The following is a 23,867-nucleotide window of genomic DNA, read 5'->3' as shown; positions in this document are numbered from 1 at the left end:
TAGACAGCATAAGGAGAAGCTCACAATTCACCTCAACTAAAGTGGTAAAGGAAGTCAAAGCAGAGAATTGACAAACACTTCCTCTGAAAGGAAATTACATCACTCTGTAGATCATCTTTTTATTCTTACAACATCCCAACTCTCTTGACTGGGTGTAAATTGAGGGGCATGAGTCACATGTACACATCACTAGCGCACAATTTGTATCAACATTTTATTCAACAAATATAATCAATGCTAATACAATACAGTGCCTTGCAAAAGTGTTCATACCCCTTGAATTTCTTCATTTTATTGGGGTAAAGTGGGATTGAAATGGATTTAATTGTAATTTCTTTGTCAACAATCTACACAAAATTCTCTTAAATGAGGAAGTAAAATATATTTTTTCATGATAAATCAAATATTCATAACTAAAATAGTTGTTGCATACGTATTCAGCCTCTTTGTTTAGGAAAGCCTAAATTAGTTCAGGAGTAGATGTGGCTTAACAAATCACCTAAGTTACATGGATTTGTTTATTTACTAACTCTTTCTCTGTCCCCCGTACACACATCTGTAAAGTCAAGTATTGAATTTCGAGTACAGATTCAACTAAGAAGCTTTTCGAAAGAATCAAAGAAGGATAATGAAAGTGGGCAACAATAACAAATCAGACATTGAATAGCTCTTTAAATCATGGCCAAGTGAATTGTTATGCTGTGGATTATGTATTAAACCACCCAGACATAAAAAATAGTCATCCTGAACTGAGCTGCAGGACAGGAATGAAACTGCTGTGTTGCCATGGGCATTCACTTTTCAGCAGGATAATAACCTAAAAAACACAAGGCCAAATCTACACACGAGCTGCTTACCAAGAAGACAGTGAATGTACATGAGTGGCCAAGTTAGTTTTGACTTAAATCTGCTTAAAAATCTATGGCAATACTTCAACATTGCTGTCTAGCCATGATCACCAACATCTTGACAGAGCTTGATTAATTTTTAAATTAATAATGGACAAATATTGCACAATCCGGGTATATGAAGCTCTTATAGACGTATCCAAGAAGACTCACAGATGTAAGCGACGCCAAAAGGTGTTTGTAACATGTATTGAGTCAAGGACCTGAATACTTAATGCAATTACTATATTTTAGTTTTTAAAATGTTAGAATTTTTGTATCCCTTTGACAGAGTATTTGGTGTAAATTTTTGACAAAATAACAATTCAATCAATTTGAATCCCACTTTGTAACACCATAAATTGTGAAGAAATCCAAGGGGTCTGAATACTTTTGTACGGCACTCAACAAATTCATCATGATACACAACTACTTTTGAGAACAGAGAGGGCGTGGCTGTCTGTCACGTCATTAAAAAAGACTAAACAGAATTGTAAAAAGGGATAAAAATTGTATTTTGGAGGACTGTAATGTCTTTATGGTTCACTTCATATATATTCCATTCCTTTTTAATCAACCATCCCATCTCTTAAATTCCTCAAATAGCTCCTCAGTCCCTCTTCAATTTCATAAATCTTTATTGTCCTCTGTTTCCAGTATCCCTCCATCCCCACACCTCTCATACTCCTCGTCTCTCCATGGCAGCAGCCTCTCTCTCTCCGTCCCTCCTCTCCCTTTCTCCTCCTCCAGTCCTCTCCTCCCGTACCATTCTGAACAGGTAGCGGCTGGCCAGCTGTAGATCCCACTGATAGCGGGACAGGATCCTTAGGCAGTCGTCACGAGAACACAGGCTCAGAGAGTGCAGCTGCTCCATCTGAGAAGGAAGGAGGGAATGAGCGAGAGCGAGGAGAGAGCACAAGGTTGGTGCATCACATTTAATATTACATCATTTTTGCATTCTTAGTAAACTAGGTTGGTCGATGGAGAATACATTTTGAAGTACATGGAAATAATACATGTATTAAGTATGAATTAGAGTAATTCTGTCTAACCTTGAGTTGTTGCTGGGCCCTTATAGGGTTCCATTCATTGCAGTGAAGTGCGTTCCGAACCTCCTCATTGGTCACTCCATGCACTGCTTCCGTGACCTGACCAATCAGACTAGAGGACCTTAGAACTTCAGGCCAATCACAAAGCCTGAATTCTGTAATATGTCTATCAACTCAAGAACTAAAGATCATACATCCATTCAATACCTGGGCTATGAAGGCTTCCCTGGTGTGTTGAACTTGAGACGGGTTCCTCTCCCTCTCTCGTTCCCTCACCACCCACTCCTTTTCTTGATTCCTCTCCTTGTCCCCATAGTCATCCAGTGCTGGTTTGGACCATGCCATGTGGGCCATTTTGCCCAGGTCGCTGCCCCCCATGGTCTGCTGCAGCTGGGGCTGGGGTGGCTGTAGCATCTGCTGCTGAGGATTCTTTTGAGGTTGTGGAGGCCACAAGGAACCTGGGGATGGATTTACAGGCCTCCGATCTCGGAACAAGGCCACCTGGGGAATCTTGACGCGTTTGAGGTTGGGCGGGAGCGGTCGAGGTGGGGGGTTGATGCTGGCCTCGCTGAACCGATGGGGATCCTGCTGCACCACAACGCTGCGGGCAACCATGGCGTTGGGGAGGGGTCCACGACGGGGGTCCACCTTGACCCCTCCTAAGGTCCTGCTCTGGGGACCACTCAGGACAGACTCCAGACTCCTGGTCATACCTGGGGACAGATGGATATTTCTATTAAACACACAGTACCAGTCAAAAGTTTGGTCACACCTACTCATTCAAGGGTTTTTCTTTATTTTACTATTTAAACATTGTGAAATAATAGTGAAGACATCAAAATGATGAAATAAAACATGTGCAATCATGTAGTAACCAAAAAAGTGTCAAACAAATCAAAATATATTTGAGATTCTTCAAAGTAGCTAACCTTTGCATTGATCACAGCTTTGCACATGATTGGCATTCTCTCACCTGGAAAGCTTTTCCAACAGTCTTGAAGGAGTTCCTACATATGCTGAGCACTTGTTGGCTGCTTTTCCTTCACTCTGCGTCCAACTCATCCCAAACCATCTCAATTGGGTTGAGGTCGGTTGATTGTGGAGGCCAGATCAGATGATGCAGCACACCATCACTCCCCTTCTTGGTCAAAAAGCCCTTACACAGCGTGGAGGTGTGTTGGGTCATTGTCCTGTTGAAAAACAAATGATAGTCCCACTAAGCGCAAACCAGATGGGATGGCGTATCGCTGCAGAATGCTGTGGAGCACCCCCCACACAATAACACCTGCTCCTCCATGCTTCACGGTGGGAACCACACATGCAGAGATTTCTGCTCATGTTTCTTGGCCAAAGCAAGTCTCTTCTTATTATTGGTGTCCTTTAGTAGTGGTTTCTTTTCAGCAATTTGACCACAAAGGCCTGATTCACGCAGTCTCCTCTGAACAGTCGATGTTGAGATGTGTATGTTACTTTATTTGGGCTATCTTCTGTATACCACCCCTACCTTGTCACAACACAACTGATTGGCTCAAACGCATTAAGAAAAAAATAAATTCCACAAATGAACTTTGAACAAGTCACACCTGTTAATTGAAATGTATTCCAGGTAACTAACTCATGAAGCTGGTTGAGAGAATGCCAAGAGTGTGCAAAGTTGTCATCAAGACTAATTTGAAGAATATCAAATATATGTGTTATTTCTTAGTTTTAATGTCTTCACTATTATTCTACTGTCACGACTCCTACCGAAGGTGGCTCCCCTTCCTGTTCGGGTGGCGCTCGGCGTCACCGGCCTACTAGCTGCCACTGATCTTTTTCTCCCCCTCCTTGTCTGTTTATTAGTTACACCTGTGTTTAGTTAGGTTAATTAGTTGGGCTATATTATCCAGCCGGCCCGTCTGCTGGGTGTGCGGGATTGTTTTATGTGTACTCGTGTACACGCCTGTAAGTCACAGTTGTTCGTGTACGTGAGTTATTCGGGACTGTTTAGTTCCCCTGTGTTTTGGGGCATTTGTTTGAGTGGCATCGTTTTCACCTGTGTGGTGAATAAAGTTTAGCGCTGCTCTGAACTCTCTGTTTCCTGCGTCTGACTTCTTCCTCCACTACACCCCAGGCATTACATCTACAATGTAGAAATAGTAAAGAATTAAAACCATTGAATGGGTTTTGACTGGTACTGTATACGTATTTTGTACAAAACAACTACAGTGTACAGCATGTTGAGGGTGGTTTTCACTATGTGATATAAAACTTGTGACCCTCTGCTCTTGTGGCTAGTACACTACGAAGGGTACCAAAGGTCTAAACATTTAGAAGAGCTGTAATGTGCCCAATTAGCAACAGATTGCTACCCACAAGACAATTATATGTATGGATTGAATATTAGCTAATATTATTTGGAGAACATGTTAGTATCAGTCATATAATAATCAAATAAAGAGTAAATAACTTATTGAAGTTGGTACCTGACATTTTCTGTAAATTGGAGCCGCCCTCTCTCTCTCTATTTGCTGGGCTTCTTCTCCAGTTTACTCTCCTGAAAAGGTCAGAGGTCAGGTAAAAACAAAGTATTCAAACAAACATGGGTCAGGGTTGTACACTGACAATATCAAAGGTTCAAGGCATTCATCTTACTTACTCTGCAAGATTTGTTTACCACCAATAGTGGGCCACCAACAAAGACGCAAACAAATGCAGTTTTTACTTGATTTCTATCGATATATGACAACGGATATCTGTAATGCTAAACAAGACAAGGCAACAATGTGGCATTAATGACAGCAAAAATAGTCAGGAACCCAGGCTAGCATATAGCATGATGATGCTCAACAGCTATATATCAAAGAATCATCAAAAAGTGGAAACTTGACTGACTCGTCGAGGCATTCCGGCGTGCCCCAGTTACGGTCGGGGTGGGTCTCACTCTGCCCCGTGTGCTGCAGACTGCCCTTCAGGGGGGGCGGGATGAGGCTCGATGCAGCGACGGGGGCTGTGGTGGGAAGAGCAGGGGCGCTGCTGGGGGCGGAGAGGGAGGGAGCAGCCAGGCTCGGGGGGAACCAGCCCACTATCAAGGTCCTTTGGTTCTGGCCCTTCCACTCACACAGCTCCAGACTACAGGAGGAGAACCATACAGTCAAATCATATAAGCCACATATAAGCCACATGTAGATATACAGTAAGCAAAATAAAAAATACATGGATACAATTTAAATGGTCACATTAAGAAAAGGCAATCATACAAGTCCAACAAATGACATAAAAGTTTATTGATGAATTACGAACTACATATTCACAAAAAATGTACTCTCTATAAACGATTATAAAACTCTCTTATAAACTGTCTTGACACCCTTTTACATAGGACTCTCTGAAAACTTTAGCAAACTTGAGTCAGATCTTCAAATCTTTTATTCTTGGCATCTGACTTGAATTACCACTAGGTGGCAAAAATGTGAGGATTAGGGTTAACAGTCAATGCAACTGAATTCAGGTTTAAAAGTTTCGCTCTTTGAAGCAATATGTCTAAGTTTAACAATGAACTTCTGTTTCTTCCGATCTCTTTTTTCCATCTCCCCATCCTTCTTCTCTCTTACCTATGGTCTATGATCGTCACTAGGTCGTTGGACAGGAGAGCGAGTTTTCCAGGTTCCACAAAGTCCCGTACAGCACACACCTCCAAAGGCTGAGCCTGGATAGAGAGGGAAGAGGGGAGAGGAAACCATTTTATGCCACTGTCTCGCAGTCCAACCGCCTTTATTTTGGTCACTGGGCATATTGACCCTTAAATGCTAATGTGAACATGCTTGGGAGCCACTTGATTAGAGTGTATTATGTGAGTATAATGCAAATGTGAGCATACATTTATACATATATAATAAATGTACAGTACCAGTCAAAAGTTTGGACACACCTACTTATTCAAGGGTTTTTCTTTATTTTTACTATTTTCTACATTGTAGAAAATTAAATAACACATATGGAATCATGTAGTAACCAAAAAAGTGTTAAACAAATCAAAATATATTTTATATATAAGATTCTTCAAATAGCCACCTTTTGCCTTGATGACAGCTTTGCACACTCTTGGCATTCTCTCAACCAGCTTCATGAGGTAGTCACCTGGAATGAATTTCAATTAACAGGTGTGCCTTGTTAAAAGCTCATTTGTGGAATTTCTTTCCTTCTTCATGCGTTTTGTTTGAGCTACTCAGTTGTGTTGTGACAAGGTAGGGGTGGTATACAGAAGATAACCCTATTTGGTAAAAGACCAAGTCCATATTATGGCAAGAACAGCTCAAATAAGCAAAGAGAAATGACAGTCCATCATTATTTTAAGACATGAAGGTCAGTCAATATGGAACATTTCAAGAACTTTAAAAGTTTCTTCAAGTGCAGTCGCAAAAAGTTAATTAGTTACCAGCCTCAGAAATTGCTGCCGAAATAAATTCTTCACAGAGTTCAAGTAACTGACACATCTCAAAATCAACTGTTCAGAGGAGACTGTGTGAATCAGGTCGTCATGGTCGAATTGCTGCAACCACAAAAAAAACACTTCAAAAGGACATCAATAAGAAGAAGAGACTTGCTTGGGTCAAGAAACATGAGCAATGGACATTAGACCAGTGGAAATTTGTCCTTTGGCCTGGAGTCCAAATGGGAGATTTTTGGTTCCAATCGCCATGTCTTTGTGAGATGCGGTGTGGGTGAACGGATGATCTCTGTGTGTTGCGGTTGGAACCAAAATCTCAAATTCGGACTCATCAGACCAAAGGACAGATTTCCACTGGTCTAATGTCCATTGCTTGTGTTTCTTGGCCCAAGCAAATCTCCTCTTCTTATTGGTGTCCTTTAGTAGTGGTTTCTTTCCAGCAATTCGACCATAAAGGCCTGATTCACTTAGTCTCCTCTGAACAGTTGATGTTGAGATGTCTGTTACTTAAACTCTGTGAAGCATTTAATTGGGCTGCAATTTCTGAGGTGCTGGTAACTCTAATGACCTTATCCTCTGCAGCAGAGGTAACTCTGGGTCTTCCTTTCCTGTGGCAGTTCTCATGAGAGCCAGTTTCATCATAGCTCTTGATGGTTTTTGCGACGGCACTTGAAGAAACTTTCAAAGTTCTTGAAACATCCCGTATTGACTGACCTTCTTGTCTTAAAGTAATAATGGACTGTCGTTTCTCTTTGCTTATTTGAGCTGTTCTTGCCATAGTATGGAATTGGTCTTTTACCAAATAGGGTTATCTTCTGTATACCACCCCTACCTTGTCACACACAACTGATTGGCTCAAACCCATTAAGAAGGAAAGAAATTCCACAAATGAACTTTTACGGCACACCTGTTAATTGAAATGCGTTCCAGGTGACTACCTCATGAAGCTGGTTGAGAGAATGCCAAGCGTGTGCAAAGCTGTCATCAAGACAAAGGGTGGTTACTTTGAAGAATCTCAAATATATTTTTATTTGTTTAACACTTTTTTTGGTTACATGATTGCATATGTGTTATTTTCATAGTTTTGATGTCTTCACTATTATTCTACAATGTTGACAATAGTAAAAAGAAAAAAAAACCCTTGAATGAGTAGGTGTGTCCAAACCTTTGACTGATACTGAATATATAAATATTTACAGTGTTACCTCTGCGACCAGGGTGGTAAGCTGGGAGAAGGTGGGTCGGTTGGAGGGGGTGCAGGCCCAACACTTTCTCATCACAGAGTAGAGTTCCTGAGGACAGTCAGGGGGTCTCTCCATACGCTGTCCCTCCAGCTCCACACGCCAGAGGATCTGAGAGAAAAAAAAAAGAGTGGGGAACGTTTAATGACAAAGACATTGCATTGTTGTGATATTGAAGATGTTTGTGGGCACAAACACACACACACAATATTGAATATTTGATTTGGTACAAAGGGCTCAAATATTTCAGAGGTCGTACAAATGCTTAGAGCCTTGTGTCCTTTTGAGTCATGGTTCAACTTCAAGTGCTCTACCTACAAGGTGTACCTGATAAATCTAACTCATTAGCTCTCGTTACAAACGCTTATTTAATTCCCCTTATAAGTTCTTTGGCGCGTTAATGTTTCCCATATACTGTATCTAGTAATTAATTTATCCTAAATGTATATATTGTTATTTTCCTCTTTTGCCAGTATCATCTCCTAGAAACCAATTCCATGAGCAGCAGCACTTAAGAGCTCCTCCTTAAATTGTAATTTTTGTAAAAATGTGTACAGTTGAGTTATTTTACTGCATTGCTGTGTTCTGCCTATCTAGAGGAATTGGAAGATACTTTTTTGTGTGGAAATAGTTTGGAGAGGTTTTGAGAGATTGATTGACTTGGTTCTTGCAACTTGGTTCATCTGCTGAATCATCAGGCAACACAAGGAAATAATGGGATAGGGGGACAATAAACCCAACAAGGACAACAACAAGAATTAGAACATCGACAAACAAACACAAAACCAACAGAGGGAGAAAGACGAAGGTTTTCTGAGGGATTTCTGGAGGATAGTCCAGGCCTTGAGGGAAGCAAGCATTCAGACGAACAAACAAACAAGCAAAAGAACACTTGGAAAGGAGGTGGAAACATTCTGAACATTGAGAGCGTATCTTAATTTCTGTGTAATGTGTTGTGTCATTGAAAAACACATTTAATATCTTGTATTATTCACAAAAGTGCATTGTTTAAAAAGTGCATTTACCTATAGGTGCATTATTTAAACAAGTGCTTTCATCAAGAGACACATCACATCATTCTAGAGCATAGTGCATTGTTTAGAGGTCACCGTGGAGAAGAAGATGGATGCCTTGTCTAAGCATTGTTTCAGACCCATTGCCATCACGTACCCTGAAAATGTTCCAAGTGAGTCAGAAAAAAATATATTCAAATCCCTAGAGACTCCGAGGGCAGACTTCATCCTAAAAGTGAATCAAGGAAATAAAAGTTCTGTTCTACACGGATGATCCCAATGCTTGGCACACAGTTAACTCCTCATTGATTGATTTAATCCTTACTAATAACCCCCATAAATATTTGTCTAGTGGAGTATTTGCATATGATCTCAGTGATCATTGTCCCATAGCATGTATTACAGATATGAAACAAAAAAATACTAATCTTCGTTTAATTAAGAAGAAAGATTTTAAGACGTTTTCTCTTCAAGGGTTTTTAAACAACATGTTGTACTCTGAGTTAGCCACTATCTCCTGTATTCCTGACACTGAGTTGGCTCTAGAAAATGTATCCTATATATTTATTCATCTGGCAGATAAACATGCCCCTTTTAAACAATTCAGAGTCAAGGATACACTATATATACAGTGCCTTGCGAAAGTATTCGGCCCCCTTGAACTTTGCGACCTTTTGCCACATTTCAGGCTTCAAACATAAAGATATAAAACTGTATTTTTTTTGTGAAGAATCAACAACAAGTGGGACACAATCATGAAGTGGAACAACATTTATTGGATATTTCAAACTTTTTTAACAAATCAAAAACTGAAAAATTAGGCGTGCAAAATTATTCAGCCCCCTTAAGTTAATACTTTGTAGCGCCACCTTTTGCTGCGATTACAGCTGTAAGTCGCTTGGGGTATGTCTCTATCAGTTTTGCACATCGAGAGACTGAAATTTTTTCCCATTCCTTGCAAAACAGCTCGAGCTCAGTGAGGTTGGATGGAGAGCATTTGTGAACAGCAGTTTTCAGTTCTTTCCACAGATTCTCGATTGGATTCAGGTCTGGACTTTGACTTGGCCATTCTAACACCTGGATATGTTTATTTTTGAACCATTCCATTGTAGATTTTGCTTTATGTTTTGGATCATTGTCTTGTTGGAAGACAAATCTCTGTCCCAGTCTCAGGTCTTTTGCAGACATCAATTTTAACCATCTTCCCTGTCCCTGCGGAAGAAAAGCAGGCCCAAACCATGATGCTGCCACCACCATGTTTGACAGTGGGGATGGTGTGTTCAAGGTGATGAGCTGTGTTGCTTTTACGCCAAACATAACGTCTTGCATTGTTGCCAAAAAGTTCAATTTTGGTTTCATCTGACCAGAGCACCTTCTTCCACATGTTTGGTGTGTCTCCCAGGTGGCTTGTGGCAAACTTTAAACGACACTTTTTATGGATATCTTTAAGAAATGGCTTTCTTCTTGCCACTCTTCCATAAAGGCCAGATTTGTGCAATATACGACTGATCTCTGCAGTTCATCCAGAGGGATCATGGGCCTCTTGGCTGCATTTCTGATCAGTCTTCTCCTTGTATGAGCTGAAAGTTTAGAGGGACGGCCAGGTCTTGGTAGATTTGCAGTGGTCTGATACTCCTTCCATTTCAATATTATCGCTTGCACAGTGTTCCTTGGGATGTTTAAAGCTTGGGAAATCTTTTTGTATCCAAATCCGGCTTTAAACTTCTTCACAACAGTATCTCGGACCTGCCTGGTGTGTTCCTTGATTTTCATGATGCTCTCTGCGCTTTTAACGGACCTCTGAGACTATCACAGTGCAGGTGCATTTATACGGAGACTTGATTACACACAGGTGGATTGTATTTATCATCATTAGTCATTTAGGTCAACATTGGATCATTCAGAGATCCTCACTGAACTTCTGGAGAGAGTTTGCTGCACTGAAAGTAAATGGGCTGAATAATTTTGCACGCCCAATTTTTCAGTTTTTGATTTGTTAAAAAAGTTTGAAATATCCAATAAATGTCGTTCCACTTCATGATTGTGTCCCACTTGTTGTTGATTCTTCACAAAAAAATACAGTTTTATATCTTTATGTTTGAAGCCTGAAATGTGGCAAAATGTCGCAAAGTTCAAGGGGGCCGAATACTTTCGCAAGGCACTGTATATATATATTATATATATATATATATATATATATATATATATATATAGCATAAATATATATATATATATATATATATAAATATATATATATATATATAAATATATATATATATATATATATATATATATATATATATATATATATATATACACACACAAGTACAGAGTTCCAAACCGCCTCTGGAAGCAACATCAGCACAAGAGCTGTTCATCGGGAGCTTCATGAAATGGGTTTCCATAGCCGAGCAGCTGCACACAAGCCTAAGATCACCATGCACAATGCCAAACGTCGGCTGGAGTGGTGTAAAGCTCACCACCATTGGACTCTGGAGCATTGGAAACGCGTTCTCTGGAGTAATGAATCACGCTTCACCATCTGGCGTGATGCCAGGAGAACCCTACCTGCCTGAATGCATAGTACCAACTGTTAAGTTTGCTGGAGGATAAATAATGGTCTGGGGTTGTTTTCATGGTTCAGGCTAGGCCTCTTAGTTCAAGTGAAGGGAAATCATAACGCTACAGCATACAATTACTTTCTAGATGATTCTGTGGCAACAGTTTGGGGGAAGGGCCCTTCCTGTTTCTGCATGACAATGCCCTCGTGCACAAAGCGAGGTCCATACAGAAATGGTTTGTCAGGATCGGTGTGGAAGAACATTTACTGGCCTGCACAGATCCCTGATCTCAAACCCCTCGAACACCTTTGGGATGAATTGGAACGCCGACTGCGAGCCAGGCCTAATTGCAAAACATCAGTGCCTGACCTCACTAATGCTCTTGTGGCTGAAAGGAAGCAAGACCCCGCAGCAATGCTTCAACATCTAGTGGAAAGTCTTCCCAGAAGAGTGGAGGCTGTTATAGCAGCAAAGGGGGACCAACTCCATATTAATGCCCATGATTTTGGAATGAGATGTTCGATGAACAGGTATCCACATACTTTTGGTCATGTTGTATAGATCTAACCCTGGGTTTTCTTCTGAGTTATCTGAGCTCATTCAGATGAGAAATCAGGCCTGGACCAAAGCAAGGAAAACTGACTCTGTAGTGGACTGGCAATCTGTCAGCCAATTGAGAAACAGATGTACTCTCTCGATTAAGAAAGCTAAATCAAGCTACTTTTTAAGCTCTATCTCTGACTCTGCTTCTAAATTTGAAAAACAGTAAATGCTCCTAGATTTTGGAAAACCCCAGCGGTGGCTGTGTACAAATTCCTCTTCTGTCCTGCCTAAGCAAGTTCTGTCTGACTCTGGCATCTTAACAATGTGTACAGTGTGTCTACACATACCTGTCTGCCAGATAGCCCCCGCCAAGGCTCCTCACAGTAGGTGAACATCTCCCAGAGAATGACCCCAAACATCCACACATCAGAGGAGTGGGTGAAAGAGCCCACACGCAGACTCTCTGGGGCACACCTGGAGGGAGCGTGGGAGGAGAGATATAGAGAAAAAAGAGACCGAGCGAGAGAGAGAGATGGAATTACTATAAACTGCCAATCATTTACCAAAGAAAATTCCATAGTAGTGATATCTCCCTTCTCCACACCGGCTTCCATTTGGTCACACTGTTAAACAATCAATGACTGATCAATGATAAATCCCCCCACAAACACCCTGATGTTCTCCTTCAGCTCACCAGGCAAAGGGGATACGTCTGTGGGCCGTCATCACGTAGTGGTCTGTCTCCTGGCTCAGGCCCCTCATCAGACCAAAGTCCCCAATCTTCACCATCTCCCTGGAGGCCAGCAGAACATTCCGGGCAGCCAGGTCCCTATGGATGAACCTGGGGGAGATATAACACAGGCCCTCTATACCGGCTACAACCAGGAATGGTACACATTTTCATTGGCTAGAAGTGTCATTACGGAAATTCCAGTCAATTGAGGATAAAATATATGCATGAAGTTGGTTCGAGGAATTGTTGACGTTTAGGGTTACAGTGAAGTTAGTGGCTAAAATTGCATATTTGGTCGTAGTCTGTCTGTAGAGTGGGACTCTTTCGTGCCTCACCTGCGACCCTCCAAGTACTCCATACCCGCTGCTATCTGGGTGGCGAAGAGCCAGAGGCGTGCCAGGGGGTACTCGTACTGGCGAGAGCGCAGCATGTCATACAGGGACCCCAGACAGGCCAACTCTGTCACCTGGGAGGAGGAGAATAGGGTTTTAAAGTCACTTCTTTACACTACATTTTCCCTCCAATTCCCTGAGTGAATCCTGCGACAAACATAACATCTGAATGACCATTCAATGTTTATATAACTTTGCATGCCTGTATTTCAATAGCAATTCTGCCAATTAGAATATTAGCATATGCAAAGGCCCATGCATGAAAGGATTACAACGCAGAGACAGGATTACAACGCAGAGACAGGATTACAACGCAGAGACAGGAATAATACAACATATGTTTTATACTCCACCTTCAAGAGGATAGAGAGAATGGCACTCTCACCATCTTGAGGGGCTGTGTGAGCACCACTCCGTAGAGGCGGATGATGTTGGGGTGGTCAAGAGACTGCATGGTGGTCACCTCCTGGAGAAAGTCTGTCATGGTGTCTGTCTGTCTGGAAAGACTACTTTTCAGAGACTTCACTGCCACCGGCAGCTGTCATGGCAACAGAAAGAAGAAGGGGAAGGATGGAGGAGTTAGGTGTACTGATTAATGCCATTTGGGAAAGATTGTAATGCAGTTAAAATGATTGGGAATATACAGCGCATTCTGAAAGTATTCAGACCCCTTGACTTTTTCCATATTATGTTTTGTTACAGCCTTATTCTAAAATGGGTTTAAAAAAACAAATCCACTCATCAATGTACACACAATACCCCATAAAGCCAAAGCAAGAACAGGTTTTTAGAAATGTTTGCTAATTTACAAAATATAAATAAACTGAAATATCACATTTACATTCGTTTTCAGACCCTTTACTCAGTCCTTTGTTGATGCACCTTTGACAGCGATTACAGCCTCAAGTCCTCTTGGGTATGATGCTACAAGCTTGGCATACTTGTACTTGGGGAGTTTATCCCATTCTTCTCTGCAGATCCTCTCAAGCTCTGTCAGGTTGGATGGGGAGAGTCGCTGCACAGCTATTTTCAGGTCTCTCCAGAGATGTTCGATCGGGTTCAAGTCCGGGCTCTGGCTGGGCCACTCAAGGACATTTAGAGACTTGTCACATAGCCACTCCTGCGGTGTCTTGGCTCTGTGCTTAGGGTCATTGTCCTGTTGGAAGGTGAACCTTCGCCCCAGTCTGTGGTCCTGAGCGCTCTGGAGCAGGTTTTCATCAAGGATCTCTCTGTACTATGCTCCGTTCATCTTTCCATTGATTCTGACTAGTCTCCAACTCCCTCCCGCTGAAAAACATCCCCTCAGCATGATGCTGCCACCACCATGCTTCACCGTAGTGATGGTGCCACGTTTCCTACAGACGTGACTCTTTGCATTCAGGCCAAAGAGCTCAACCTTGGTTCATCAGACCAGAGAATCTTGTTTCTCATGGACTGAGAGTCCTTTAGGTGCCTTTTGGCAAACTCCAAGTGGGCTGTTATGTTCCTTTTACTGAGGAGTGGCTTCCGTCTGGCCACTCTACCATAAAGGCCTGATTGGTGGAGTTCTGCAGAGATGGTTGTCCTTCTAGAAGGTTCTCCCATCTCCACAGAGGAACTCTGGAGTTCTGTCAGGGTGACCATCAGGTTCTTGGTCACCTCCCTGACCAAGGCCCTTCTCCCCATATTGCTCAGTTTGGCTGAGCGGACAGCTCTAGGAAGAGTCTTGGTGGTTCCAAACTTCTTCCATTTAAGAATGAAGGAGGCCACTGTGTTCTTGGGGACCTTCAATGCTGCAGACAATTTTTGATACCCTTCCCCAGATCTGTGCCTCAACACAATCCTGTCTTGGAGCTCTACGGACAATTCCTTCGACCTCATATGGCTTGGTTGTTGCTCTGACATGCACTGTCAACTGTGGAACCTTATATAGACAGGTGTGTGCCTTTCCAAATCATGTCCAATCAATTGAATTTACCATAAGTGGACTCCACTGGAAACAAGATGCACCTGAGCTCAATTTCGAGTCTCTTAGCAAAGAGTCTGAATACTCATGTAAACATTTTATTTTTAAATGTATTTTTAATAAATGTACAAACAATTCTAAAAACCTGTTTTCGCTTTGTCATTATGGGGTATTGTGTGTAGATTGATGAGGGGGGAAAAAGTGTTTAATCCATTTTAGAATAAGGCTGTAACTAACTAAATGTGGAAAAGGGGGAGGGGTCTGAATACTTCACGAATGCACTGTACTTCAATGCAAATTATGTTTTATTTCTGTTATGCAATTTCTATTGATCCTTTTGAAGGTACAGTATCTTGCTCTGTGACTTTCTAAACTGTCAACCTAGCTCTGCCTTTTACTGTTGGTGAGTAAAATAAAAGTTAAATACTGTCCCACCAGAAGCAACATACATTTGAACAAATCCACTCACCACTCTCCCAGTGGGGGTCTGCCACTCTCCTCTCTTCACCACACCGAAGGAGCCCGTTCCCAGCTTCTCCCCCAGAGTCAGCTCATCGTCTTGGATCAGACAGGTGAGGGCCCGCCCCCCTTTCTCCTGGCCCGACCCCACGCTGCCCCATTGATCACCCCCCTCCGGACCACACCCACTGATAGCCTGGGGGACCAACAGATCAACATGAGTGACAGGTGAGCATTCCAATTATTATGTTGTGTCAATCAGTAATGTCTGGTACTTATTTCAAAGAACTCACCACTACCTTGTAACAAATGGTATATAATAGTAAATTGCATTCTGGAGAGACTTGAGAGATGTTTAACCTTTCTTTAACTAGGCAAGTCAGTTAAGATCAAATTCTTATTTACAATGACGGCCTACACCAGCCAAACCCAGACGACACTGGGCCAATTGTGCTCTGCCCTATAGGACTCCCAATTACAGCCAGTTGTGATACAACCTGGATTCGAACCAGGGTGAGACGCAGTGCCTGAGACGCAGTGCCTGAGACCACTGCGCCACTCGGGAGCCCCATGTAAAGGTCTTGCCTTGGCCATCCACGATTTGGGCCTCACGCTGATCTTGAAGTTTTTCACAGCCTCCCATAATCTTCTCTGTCCTACACGTAGACAAATATTCGATATAAAAGATACAACATACAAACAAGGGTTAGACTTCACATGAATACCCTCTTCATAAGGGCATTTATAATCCCATGTGAACTATTCATAGTGCATTATAATGCACAACATAGGGGCTTTTCATATGAAGTGTTACCAAAAATAGCAATAGAACAATTTTTAAAAAGGACAACAATAACCACAGTGTACTGACCTGGTTTGCTGATACCAATCTGTTCGAGGTCAGACTCTTTAACATAGGCGAAATGCTCTACGCGGGTGATGTTGAGGCTGTCCCGGACACGCAGGTAAAACCTCTCCAACTGGACCTCGGCCAGGAGGTGGTACAGCCACTGAGTGTCCTGTTCCATCAGCATGACCCTGTGGGTCACCACAGCACTAGGCAAACTGGCGAACCAGGGACCCCCATTATATGTTAGCAAAAACAATTGTTTCACGTCTTGTCTTATCATCAGGTGAATGGTAATGACAAGGAGAAGTAATCATAGTTTTAAAATGAATAGATTGGGTACATCGTTTTTCATTATTCTGACCTCCCCACATTGCATTTGGAGGAGGAAGTGTAAACTCTAACGGCTGATTAGCTAGAAACTCCATACACATTTTTGCTAAAAGCAGCTGTTTAGCTGATTTAATTAACAAAGGTTAGCAATGTGTTGGCTAACATTTACAGTTGAAGTCTGAAGTTTATATACACTTAGGTTGGAGTCATTAAAACTCGTTTTTCAACCACTCCACAAATTTATTGTTAACAAACTATAGTTTTGGGATGTCGGTTAGGACATCTACTGTGTGCATGATATAAGTAATTTTTCCAACAATTGTTTACAGACAGATTATTTCACTTATAATTAACTGTATCACAATTCCAGGTGGTCAGAAGTTTACATACACTAGGTTGACTGTGCCTTTAAACAGAAAATTCCAGAAAATGATGTCATGGCTTTAGAAGCTAATTTACATCATTTGAATCAATTGGAGGTGTACCTGTGGATGTATTTCAAGGCCTACCTTCAAACTCAGTGCCTCTTTGCTTGACATCATGGGAAAATCAGAAGAAATCAGACTAGACCTTAGAAAATTAATTGTAGACCTCCACAAGTCTGGTTCATTCTTGGGAGCAATTTCCAAACACCTGAAGGTGCCACGTTCATCTGTACAAACAATAGTACGCAAGCATAAACACCATGGGACCACGCAGCCATCATGCCACTCAGAAAGGAGACCCGTTCTGTCTCCTAGAGATTACGTATTTTGGTGTGAAAAGTGCAAATCAATCCCAGAACAACAGCAAAGGACCTTGTGAAGATGCTGAAGGAAACAGGTACAAAAGTATCTATATCCACAGTAAAAAGAGTCCTATATCAACATAACCTGAAAGGTCGCTCAGCAAGGAAGAAGCCATCCAAAACCTCCATAAAAAAATCTAGACCACAGTTTGCAACTGCACATGAGAACAAAGATTGTACTTTTTGGAGAAATGTCCTCTGGTCTGATGAAACAAAAATAGAACTGTTTGGCGATAACGGCCATCGTTATGTTTGGAGGAAAAAAGGGTAAGCTTGCAAGCCGAAGAACACCATCCCAACCGTGAAGCACGGGGGTGGCAGTATCATGTTGTGGGGGTGCTTTGCTGCAGGAGGGACTGGTGCACTTCACAAAATAGATGGCATCATGAGGAGGCAAAATTATGTGGATATATTGAAACAACCTCTCAAGACATCAGTCAGGAAGTTAAAGCTTGGTCGCAAACGGATCTTCCAAATGGACAATGACCCCAAGCATACTTCCAAAGTTGTGGCAAAATGGCTTAAGGACAACAAAGTCAAGGTATTGGAGTGGCCATCACAAAGCCCTGACCTCAATCCTATAGAACATTTCTGGGCAGAACTGAAAAAGCGTGTGCAAGCAAGGAGGCCTACAAACCTGATTCAGTTACACCAGTTCTGTCTTGAGGAATGGGCCAAAATTCACCCAACTTATTGTGGGAAGCTTGTGGAAGGCTACCCGAAACGTTTGACCCAAGTTAAACAATTTGAAGGCAATGCTACCAAATAATAATTGAGTGTTTTTTTTAAACTGCTGACCCACTGGGAATGTGATGAAAGAAATAAAAGCTGAAATAAATAATTCTCTCTCCTATTATTCTGACATTTCACATTCTTAAAATAAATTGGTGATCATAACTTACCTAAGACAGGGAATGTTAACTTGGATTAAATGTTAGGAATTGTGATAAACTGAGTTTAAATGTATTTGGCTGAGGTGTATGTAAACTTCCGAGTTCAACTGTATGTCCAAGTCAAGAAAGCTTTTACCAGCAGCCAGCGGCTCTGGCACTTTCACCAGGCCTGTCATTACCAGTGATAACCTCAAGGGAGGATGCATCTCAAGTCAATTACAAGAAACAGCGCCATAAACATTGCCTTGTGTCTTTTTCCCAGCAGATGCACCAATTGAATATGCATAATTTAATTGAGAATTCACTCATGTTGTTCAGTGGAGGGACATTAGAGAAAGTCAAAGAGCTGTTACCAAAGGAGGCAGTACCTTTTCCGAGTTGCAATTTAATAACGAGGCAGCCTGTTTTACAGTAACTAGCTATGTTCCTAGTTCACACACAGGCCTCTTGTCATCTCATATCATTGTCTGTCTGTGGACTTCCGCTTCAGGGAATTGGCGCCATAAAACAACCAGAGTTATCAGTGGAGAGAAGGGTGAGTCAGAGGCCTACATTCCTGTGTCAAGTACTCTGGCAAACTCTTACCAGTTCTCACATATACAGTTGAAGTCGGAAGTTTACATACACCTTAGCCAAATACATTTAAACTCAGTTTTTCACAATTCCTGACGTTTAATCCCAATGCCTTCGACACGCACTGTCAACTGTGGAACCTTATTTTGACAGGTGTGTGCCTTTCCAAATCATGTCCAATCAAATTGAATTTACCACAGGTGTACTCCAATCAAGTTGTAGAAACATCTCAAGGATGATCAATGGAAACTAGATGCACCTGAGCTCAATTTCGAGTCTCTTTAATCCATTTCAGAATAAGGCTGTAATGTAACAAAATGTGGGAAAAGTCAAGGGGTCTGAATACTTTCCAAAGCCACTGTACACTGAGTATGTTCACAGACACAGACAGACAGACAATGCGAACCACCACATTTTATCATGGAAAGGTGACTGGGAATATGGCTGAATACAAACAGTGTAGTTATTCCCTCCGCAAGGCAATCAAACAAGCAAAATGTCAGTATAGAACAAAGTGGAGTCACAATTCAATGGCTTAGACATGAGACATATGTGGCAGGGTCTACAGACACTCACGGACTAAAAAAGGAAAACCAGCCATGTCACGGACTCCGGCGTCTTACTTCCAGACAAACTAAACATTTTCTTTGCCTTCTTTGAGGATAATACAGTACCACCGACGCGGCCCACTATCAAGGACTGTGGGCTCTCCTTCTCCGTGACCAACGTAAGTAAGGCATTTAAACGTGTTAACCCTCGCAGGGCTGCCGGCCCAGACGGCATCCCTAGCAGCGTCCTCAGAGCATGCACAGACCAGCTGGCTGGTGTGTTTACGGACATATTCAATCTCTCCCTATCCCAGTCTGCTGTCCCCACTTGCTTCAAGATGGCCAGCATTGTTCCTGTACCCAAGAATGAAAAGGTAGCTGAACTAAATGACTATCGCCCCGTAGCACTCACTTCTGTCATCATGAAGTGCTTTGAGTGACTAGTCAAGGATCATATCACCTCCACCTTACCTGTCACTCTTGACCCACTTCAATTTGCTTACCACCCCCCTAGGTCCACAGACATTACAAAATGCCATCACACTGCACACTGCCCTATCCCATCTGGAGAAGAGGAATACCTATGTAAGAATGCTGTTCACTGACTAAAGCTCAGCATTCAACACCATAGTACCCTCCAAGCTCATCATTAAGCTTGAGGCCCTGGGTCGCAACCCCGCCCTGTGCAACTTGGTCCTGGACTTGCTGACGGGCCGCCCCCAGGTGGCGAAGGTAGGAAACAGCATCTCCACTTCGCTGATCCTCAGCACTGGGGCCCCACAATGGTGCATGCTCAGCCCCCTCCTGTACTCCCTGTTCACCCACGACTGCGTGGCCATGCACGCCTCCAACTCAATCATCAAGTTTGCAGACGATACAGTAGTAGTAGGCTTGATTACCAACAACGACGAGACAGCCTACAGGAAGGAGGTGAGGGCTCTGGGAGTGTGGTGTCAGGAAAATAATCTCTCACTCAACGTCAACAAAACAAAGGAGATGGTTGATGCACAATTGAGAGCATCCTGTCAGGCTGTATCACCGCCAGGTACGACAACAGCAACGCCCACAACCGCAGTGCTCTCCAGAGGGTGGTGCGGTCTGCACAATGCATCCCCGGGGGCAAACTACTTGCCTTCCAGGACACCTACAGCACCTGATGTCACAGAAAGGCCAAAAAGATCATCAAGGACAACAAACACCGGAGCCACTGCCTGTTCACCCGCTACCATCCAGTTTGCGAGGTCAGTACAGATGCATCAAAGCCGGGACCGAGAGACAGCTTCTATCAGCTTCTATCTCAAGGCCATCAGACTGTTAAACAGCCATCATAAGCACAGCTGCCTACATACAGACTTGAAATCATTGGCCACTTTAATAAATGGAACACTAGTCACTATAATTAATAATGCCACTTTAATAATGTTTACATATCTTGCATTACTCATCTCATATGTATATACTGTATTTTATACTATCCATTGCATCTTAGCCTATGCCGCTCTGTAATTGCTCATCCATATATTTATATATTGTTATACCATTCCTTTACTTAGATTTGTGTGTATTAGGTATTTGTTGTGGAATTGTTAGGTATTACTTGTTAGATATTGCTGCACTGTCGGATCTAGAAGCACAAGCATCAACATCATACACACGCAATAACATCTGCTAACCATGTGTATGTGACCAATAAAATTGGATTTGATTCTATTTGAGACAGACACATTGATGCAGCCTGTGGTGCAAGGGGCTAGCCCGGACAAGCACTTTCTCATGTCCAAATAGAATCCCAAAGACAACTCCCAAACCGGCACCCTCTGTAGTAAAGACATGTGTGCAACCAAACACTGAGGTCATTTCTCACGCACGTCCCATTGTTTTAAATGCCCAGTACATTCAAAAACTAGATGTTTCTGTTTTTTATACACAGTATTTTACCACACTATGAGGTTGGAATAATACTGTTAAATTGTTTTTAAAAAATATGATAATGCCCTTTTAGTGTAAGAGCTGTTTGCAAAGACCGCCTGAAATTTCAACCTGTCACCAGGCGGTAAATTATTTAATAGACCAATAAGAAAGAGAGTTTCAAACCGTTCTGCCAAGAACAGTTAGTTTTCAGTTTTCCCCTCCCCACTCAGACCACTCCCAGACAGTCCGAACAATATTCTTGCTTGAGAAATATATCTTTGCTAAGAAGCCTTTTTTGTCTCTTTTTGACCATTTTAACTGAAAACAATCATAGTAAGGTACCCATAAATTGTTATCCAGAAATGTTACACAGAAATGATTTGATATGAGATTTTTTTTAAACAACTGCTTTTAGGGTCATTTCGCTTTATGTACACGTGTATACATTTTAACCCGCTCAGCTACTGAATCATTTTGGGTGGTAACTAACCTAATGTAGCAGGCATAAAATAAATGCCAGGATCCACTACATACTGGTTTTGACAATAAAAAAAAATGTTTTGGTGACTGACTATTGTGGACTGGTCTCTATCTGTTTCATTTCAACCAGAACCTTACAACCTCTGGGTCACAGTCCGAGAATTCCAATTGAAGTTCAGCTTATGAACCTTGAGAACATAATTATCCTAACAGTAACTGGAGACGTCTAAAAACGCACTGGACACATTATCCTTGATAAGCAGGGTTTCTAATAAAAACAGTTTGACAAAGAATCATAATGACACAATAAACTTGTATAACGTCTCCTTACAGAGAAAGGCTCTTGTAACAGAGAATGCATGGACTAACTGACTGAACCAACCCGTACTGTCACCAATCAGTCAACAAAAAAGCTTCCTGGAAGTTGAATAATTATTTCAGGTATACATGATGTCCTGAATATGCACTGTAACACCAAACTCTCTCAGCCATGACATAACTTTTCCCCTTAGTTAAATAAGTATTTGTTCATAAATCCAAATTCATGCCTAAATTGAGAAGAAAATCACTCAAAAGCTATACACTAATTCTTTGTCAAGAGGAGTTTATCCTGAGCTCGCTGGTACAGATGTAGGATCTTAATTCGATCACGCTGTTGCAGGAGAACTTTCGTGAAATGCAGGAAATGTAAAACTTGTAGTTTATTTGAGGTTTAAAAAGACTTCTGAAGTTTGTAATTCTGCAGTAGCAGTGAATATGAACAACCAAACACAGAAATTTCAAACTTGAGTTTCCCTTATGAAAAAGGCATCAAACACAGGGAATTTCCATGCAAAAGGCTCAATGAGCACTAACAAGAAGTTTATGGGAGCACATCAAATTTGGTGTCAAATGAAAGCTAAGAGTATATATTCATGACACATTAAGGCATATATCAAATGTTTCAACCATGTTCCAACCTAAACATTTTGAATAAGCAAAGGCTTTGATTTCTGGTCAAACAGGTGGAAAAGGGGCCGTAGAAAACATCTAGTAGAGAAAGTGTTGAAAGGTATTATAAATACATCAAAACACAGTAATGTTGATGTAAAGACCCCTGCCAACTAATATCAACATTTATATTTAGTTTTGCAGAAATGATTTGCCTTCTGTAAGTTTAAGAAATATTGCATTGTGTATTGTCATTCTGTTACCAAAAACTCACATATCTTTAATATCTTTAAGACACAGAATTTTCAAATATTTCTACCACATGAGGGAGGATAATGAAAGTTCACAGAACTAACAAGTAATGGTAGACCCACCAAATAGTTATAGTGTTTTTACTGATACAAATTTGGTTTAGGATTTATTAAGTGATTAAAACACTTCATAATTTTACTAAATCGGACTTCATTTGAATAACAGCCACTGTGTAAAATAATAAAACCGAGGGAGATTTTATCCCTTCTGTTACCAAACTTTACATTTGCACTGTTTTTCAAGTAAATGTGTTTTTGTAAAATGTTCAGTGGAAATTGTTAAAATTAGTCCCTGTGCATAGAGTTCTTTGGTTTCTTTAACTTTGCAATAAAAGTATTTTGTTTGGCGTACTTTTAAAAAGAGAAAAATAGGAGTCATTCTGTTATCGTGGAATTGCCACCTGTAGGTCTATATAAAACTAGAGTATTGCACAATTGTAATCTATTAGGTCAGCATTAAAATGATTATCCATTTCTCAACTTAGAACAAAAGGCTCTGAATTATCTGGTTCATGCACTCAAAAGTACGCCTTGGAGCTTACTGAAACACGTTCAAGAACAATGAAGCCTTTCTCTAATATTTTATTTTATTTTATTCATTCTTGCCCATCAACATCTTATTGCCATATTTTCTCATATGAGTTAGCTATCCATAAAAGTAACTCCTTAATTTGTTACACAGGATTTAATATTAAATCAGTAAAAGGGGAGGGCAGAACAGTCCCCAACAATCAATAAATCAATGAAAGTAGACCTACAGGTGTTGACCTATGTGTTATTCAACACAACATAGTCTACTGTAGTTGTGGGACGCCATGGCTTTGTCTTTTAGAATAAAGACGGTGGACTTATTGTATAAAGCAAGGCTGCTATATGGTGGGGCAAATTGATACCGAAGTTCAGTCAACGTAGATAAGCTCTAAATACTAACCGTCAATAAAATGACCCACGGTCCACCAGGGCCACGATCTTGCTTATTTATGAACCCAGCTTTCGGATATG

General features: G+C 41.4%; 1 protein-coding gene across 2 annotated transcripts; it reads right to left on the bottom strand.

Moving 5' to 3' along the window:
• Nucleotides 1-573: 573 nt before the first annotated feature.
• On the bottom strand, nucleotides 574-23,867 carry LOC139417192 (activated CDC42 kinase 1-like). Of its 2 annotated transcripts, XM_071166438.1 has the most exons (15): nucleotides 23,797-23,867; nucleotides 16,124-16,317; nucleotides 15,838-15,908; nucleotides 15,263-15,448; nucleotides 13,234-13,386; nucleotides 12,792-12,922; nucleotides 12,418-12,564; nucleotides 12,071-12,197; nucleotides 7,571-7,717; nucleotides 5,530-5,624; nucleotides 4,811-5,047; nucleotides 4,402-4,472; nucleotides 2,144-2,649; nucleotides 1,940-2,035; nucleotides 574-1,761 (listed from the first exon to the last, which is right to left on the bottom strand). In XM_071166438.1, exons 2-15 carry the CDS (start codon nucleotides 16,284-16,286, stop codon nucleotides 1,567-1,569), a joined length of 2,325 nt encoding a protein of 774 aa, XP_071022539.1. In that variant the 5' UTR covers nucleotides 16,287-16,317; nucleotides 23,797-23,867; the 3' UTR covers nucleotides 574-1,566. The 2 variants fall into 2 exon arrangements, with proteins under 2 accessions (XP_071022539.1, XP_071022540.1); XM_071166439.1 differs by lacking the exon at nucleotides 23,797-23,867 and having other exon boundaries at nucleotides 16,124-16,332.

This window comes from Oncorhynchus clarkii, chromosome 9, assembly GCF_045791955.1.
Source record: "Oncorhynchus clarkii lewisi isolate Uvic-CL-2024 chromosome 9, UVic_Ocla_1.0, whole genome shotgun sequence".
Classification (NCBI taxonomy): domain Eukaryota; kingdom Metazoa; phylum Chordata; class Actinopteri; order Salmoniformes; family Salmonidae; genus Oncorhynchus; species Oncorhynchus clarkii.
Note: the sequence above shows the minus strand (reverse complement) of the source record. Positions and strands in the feature narration are given on the sequence as shown.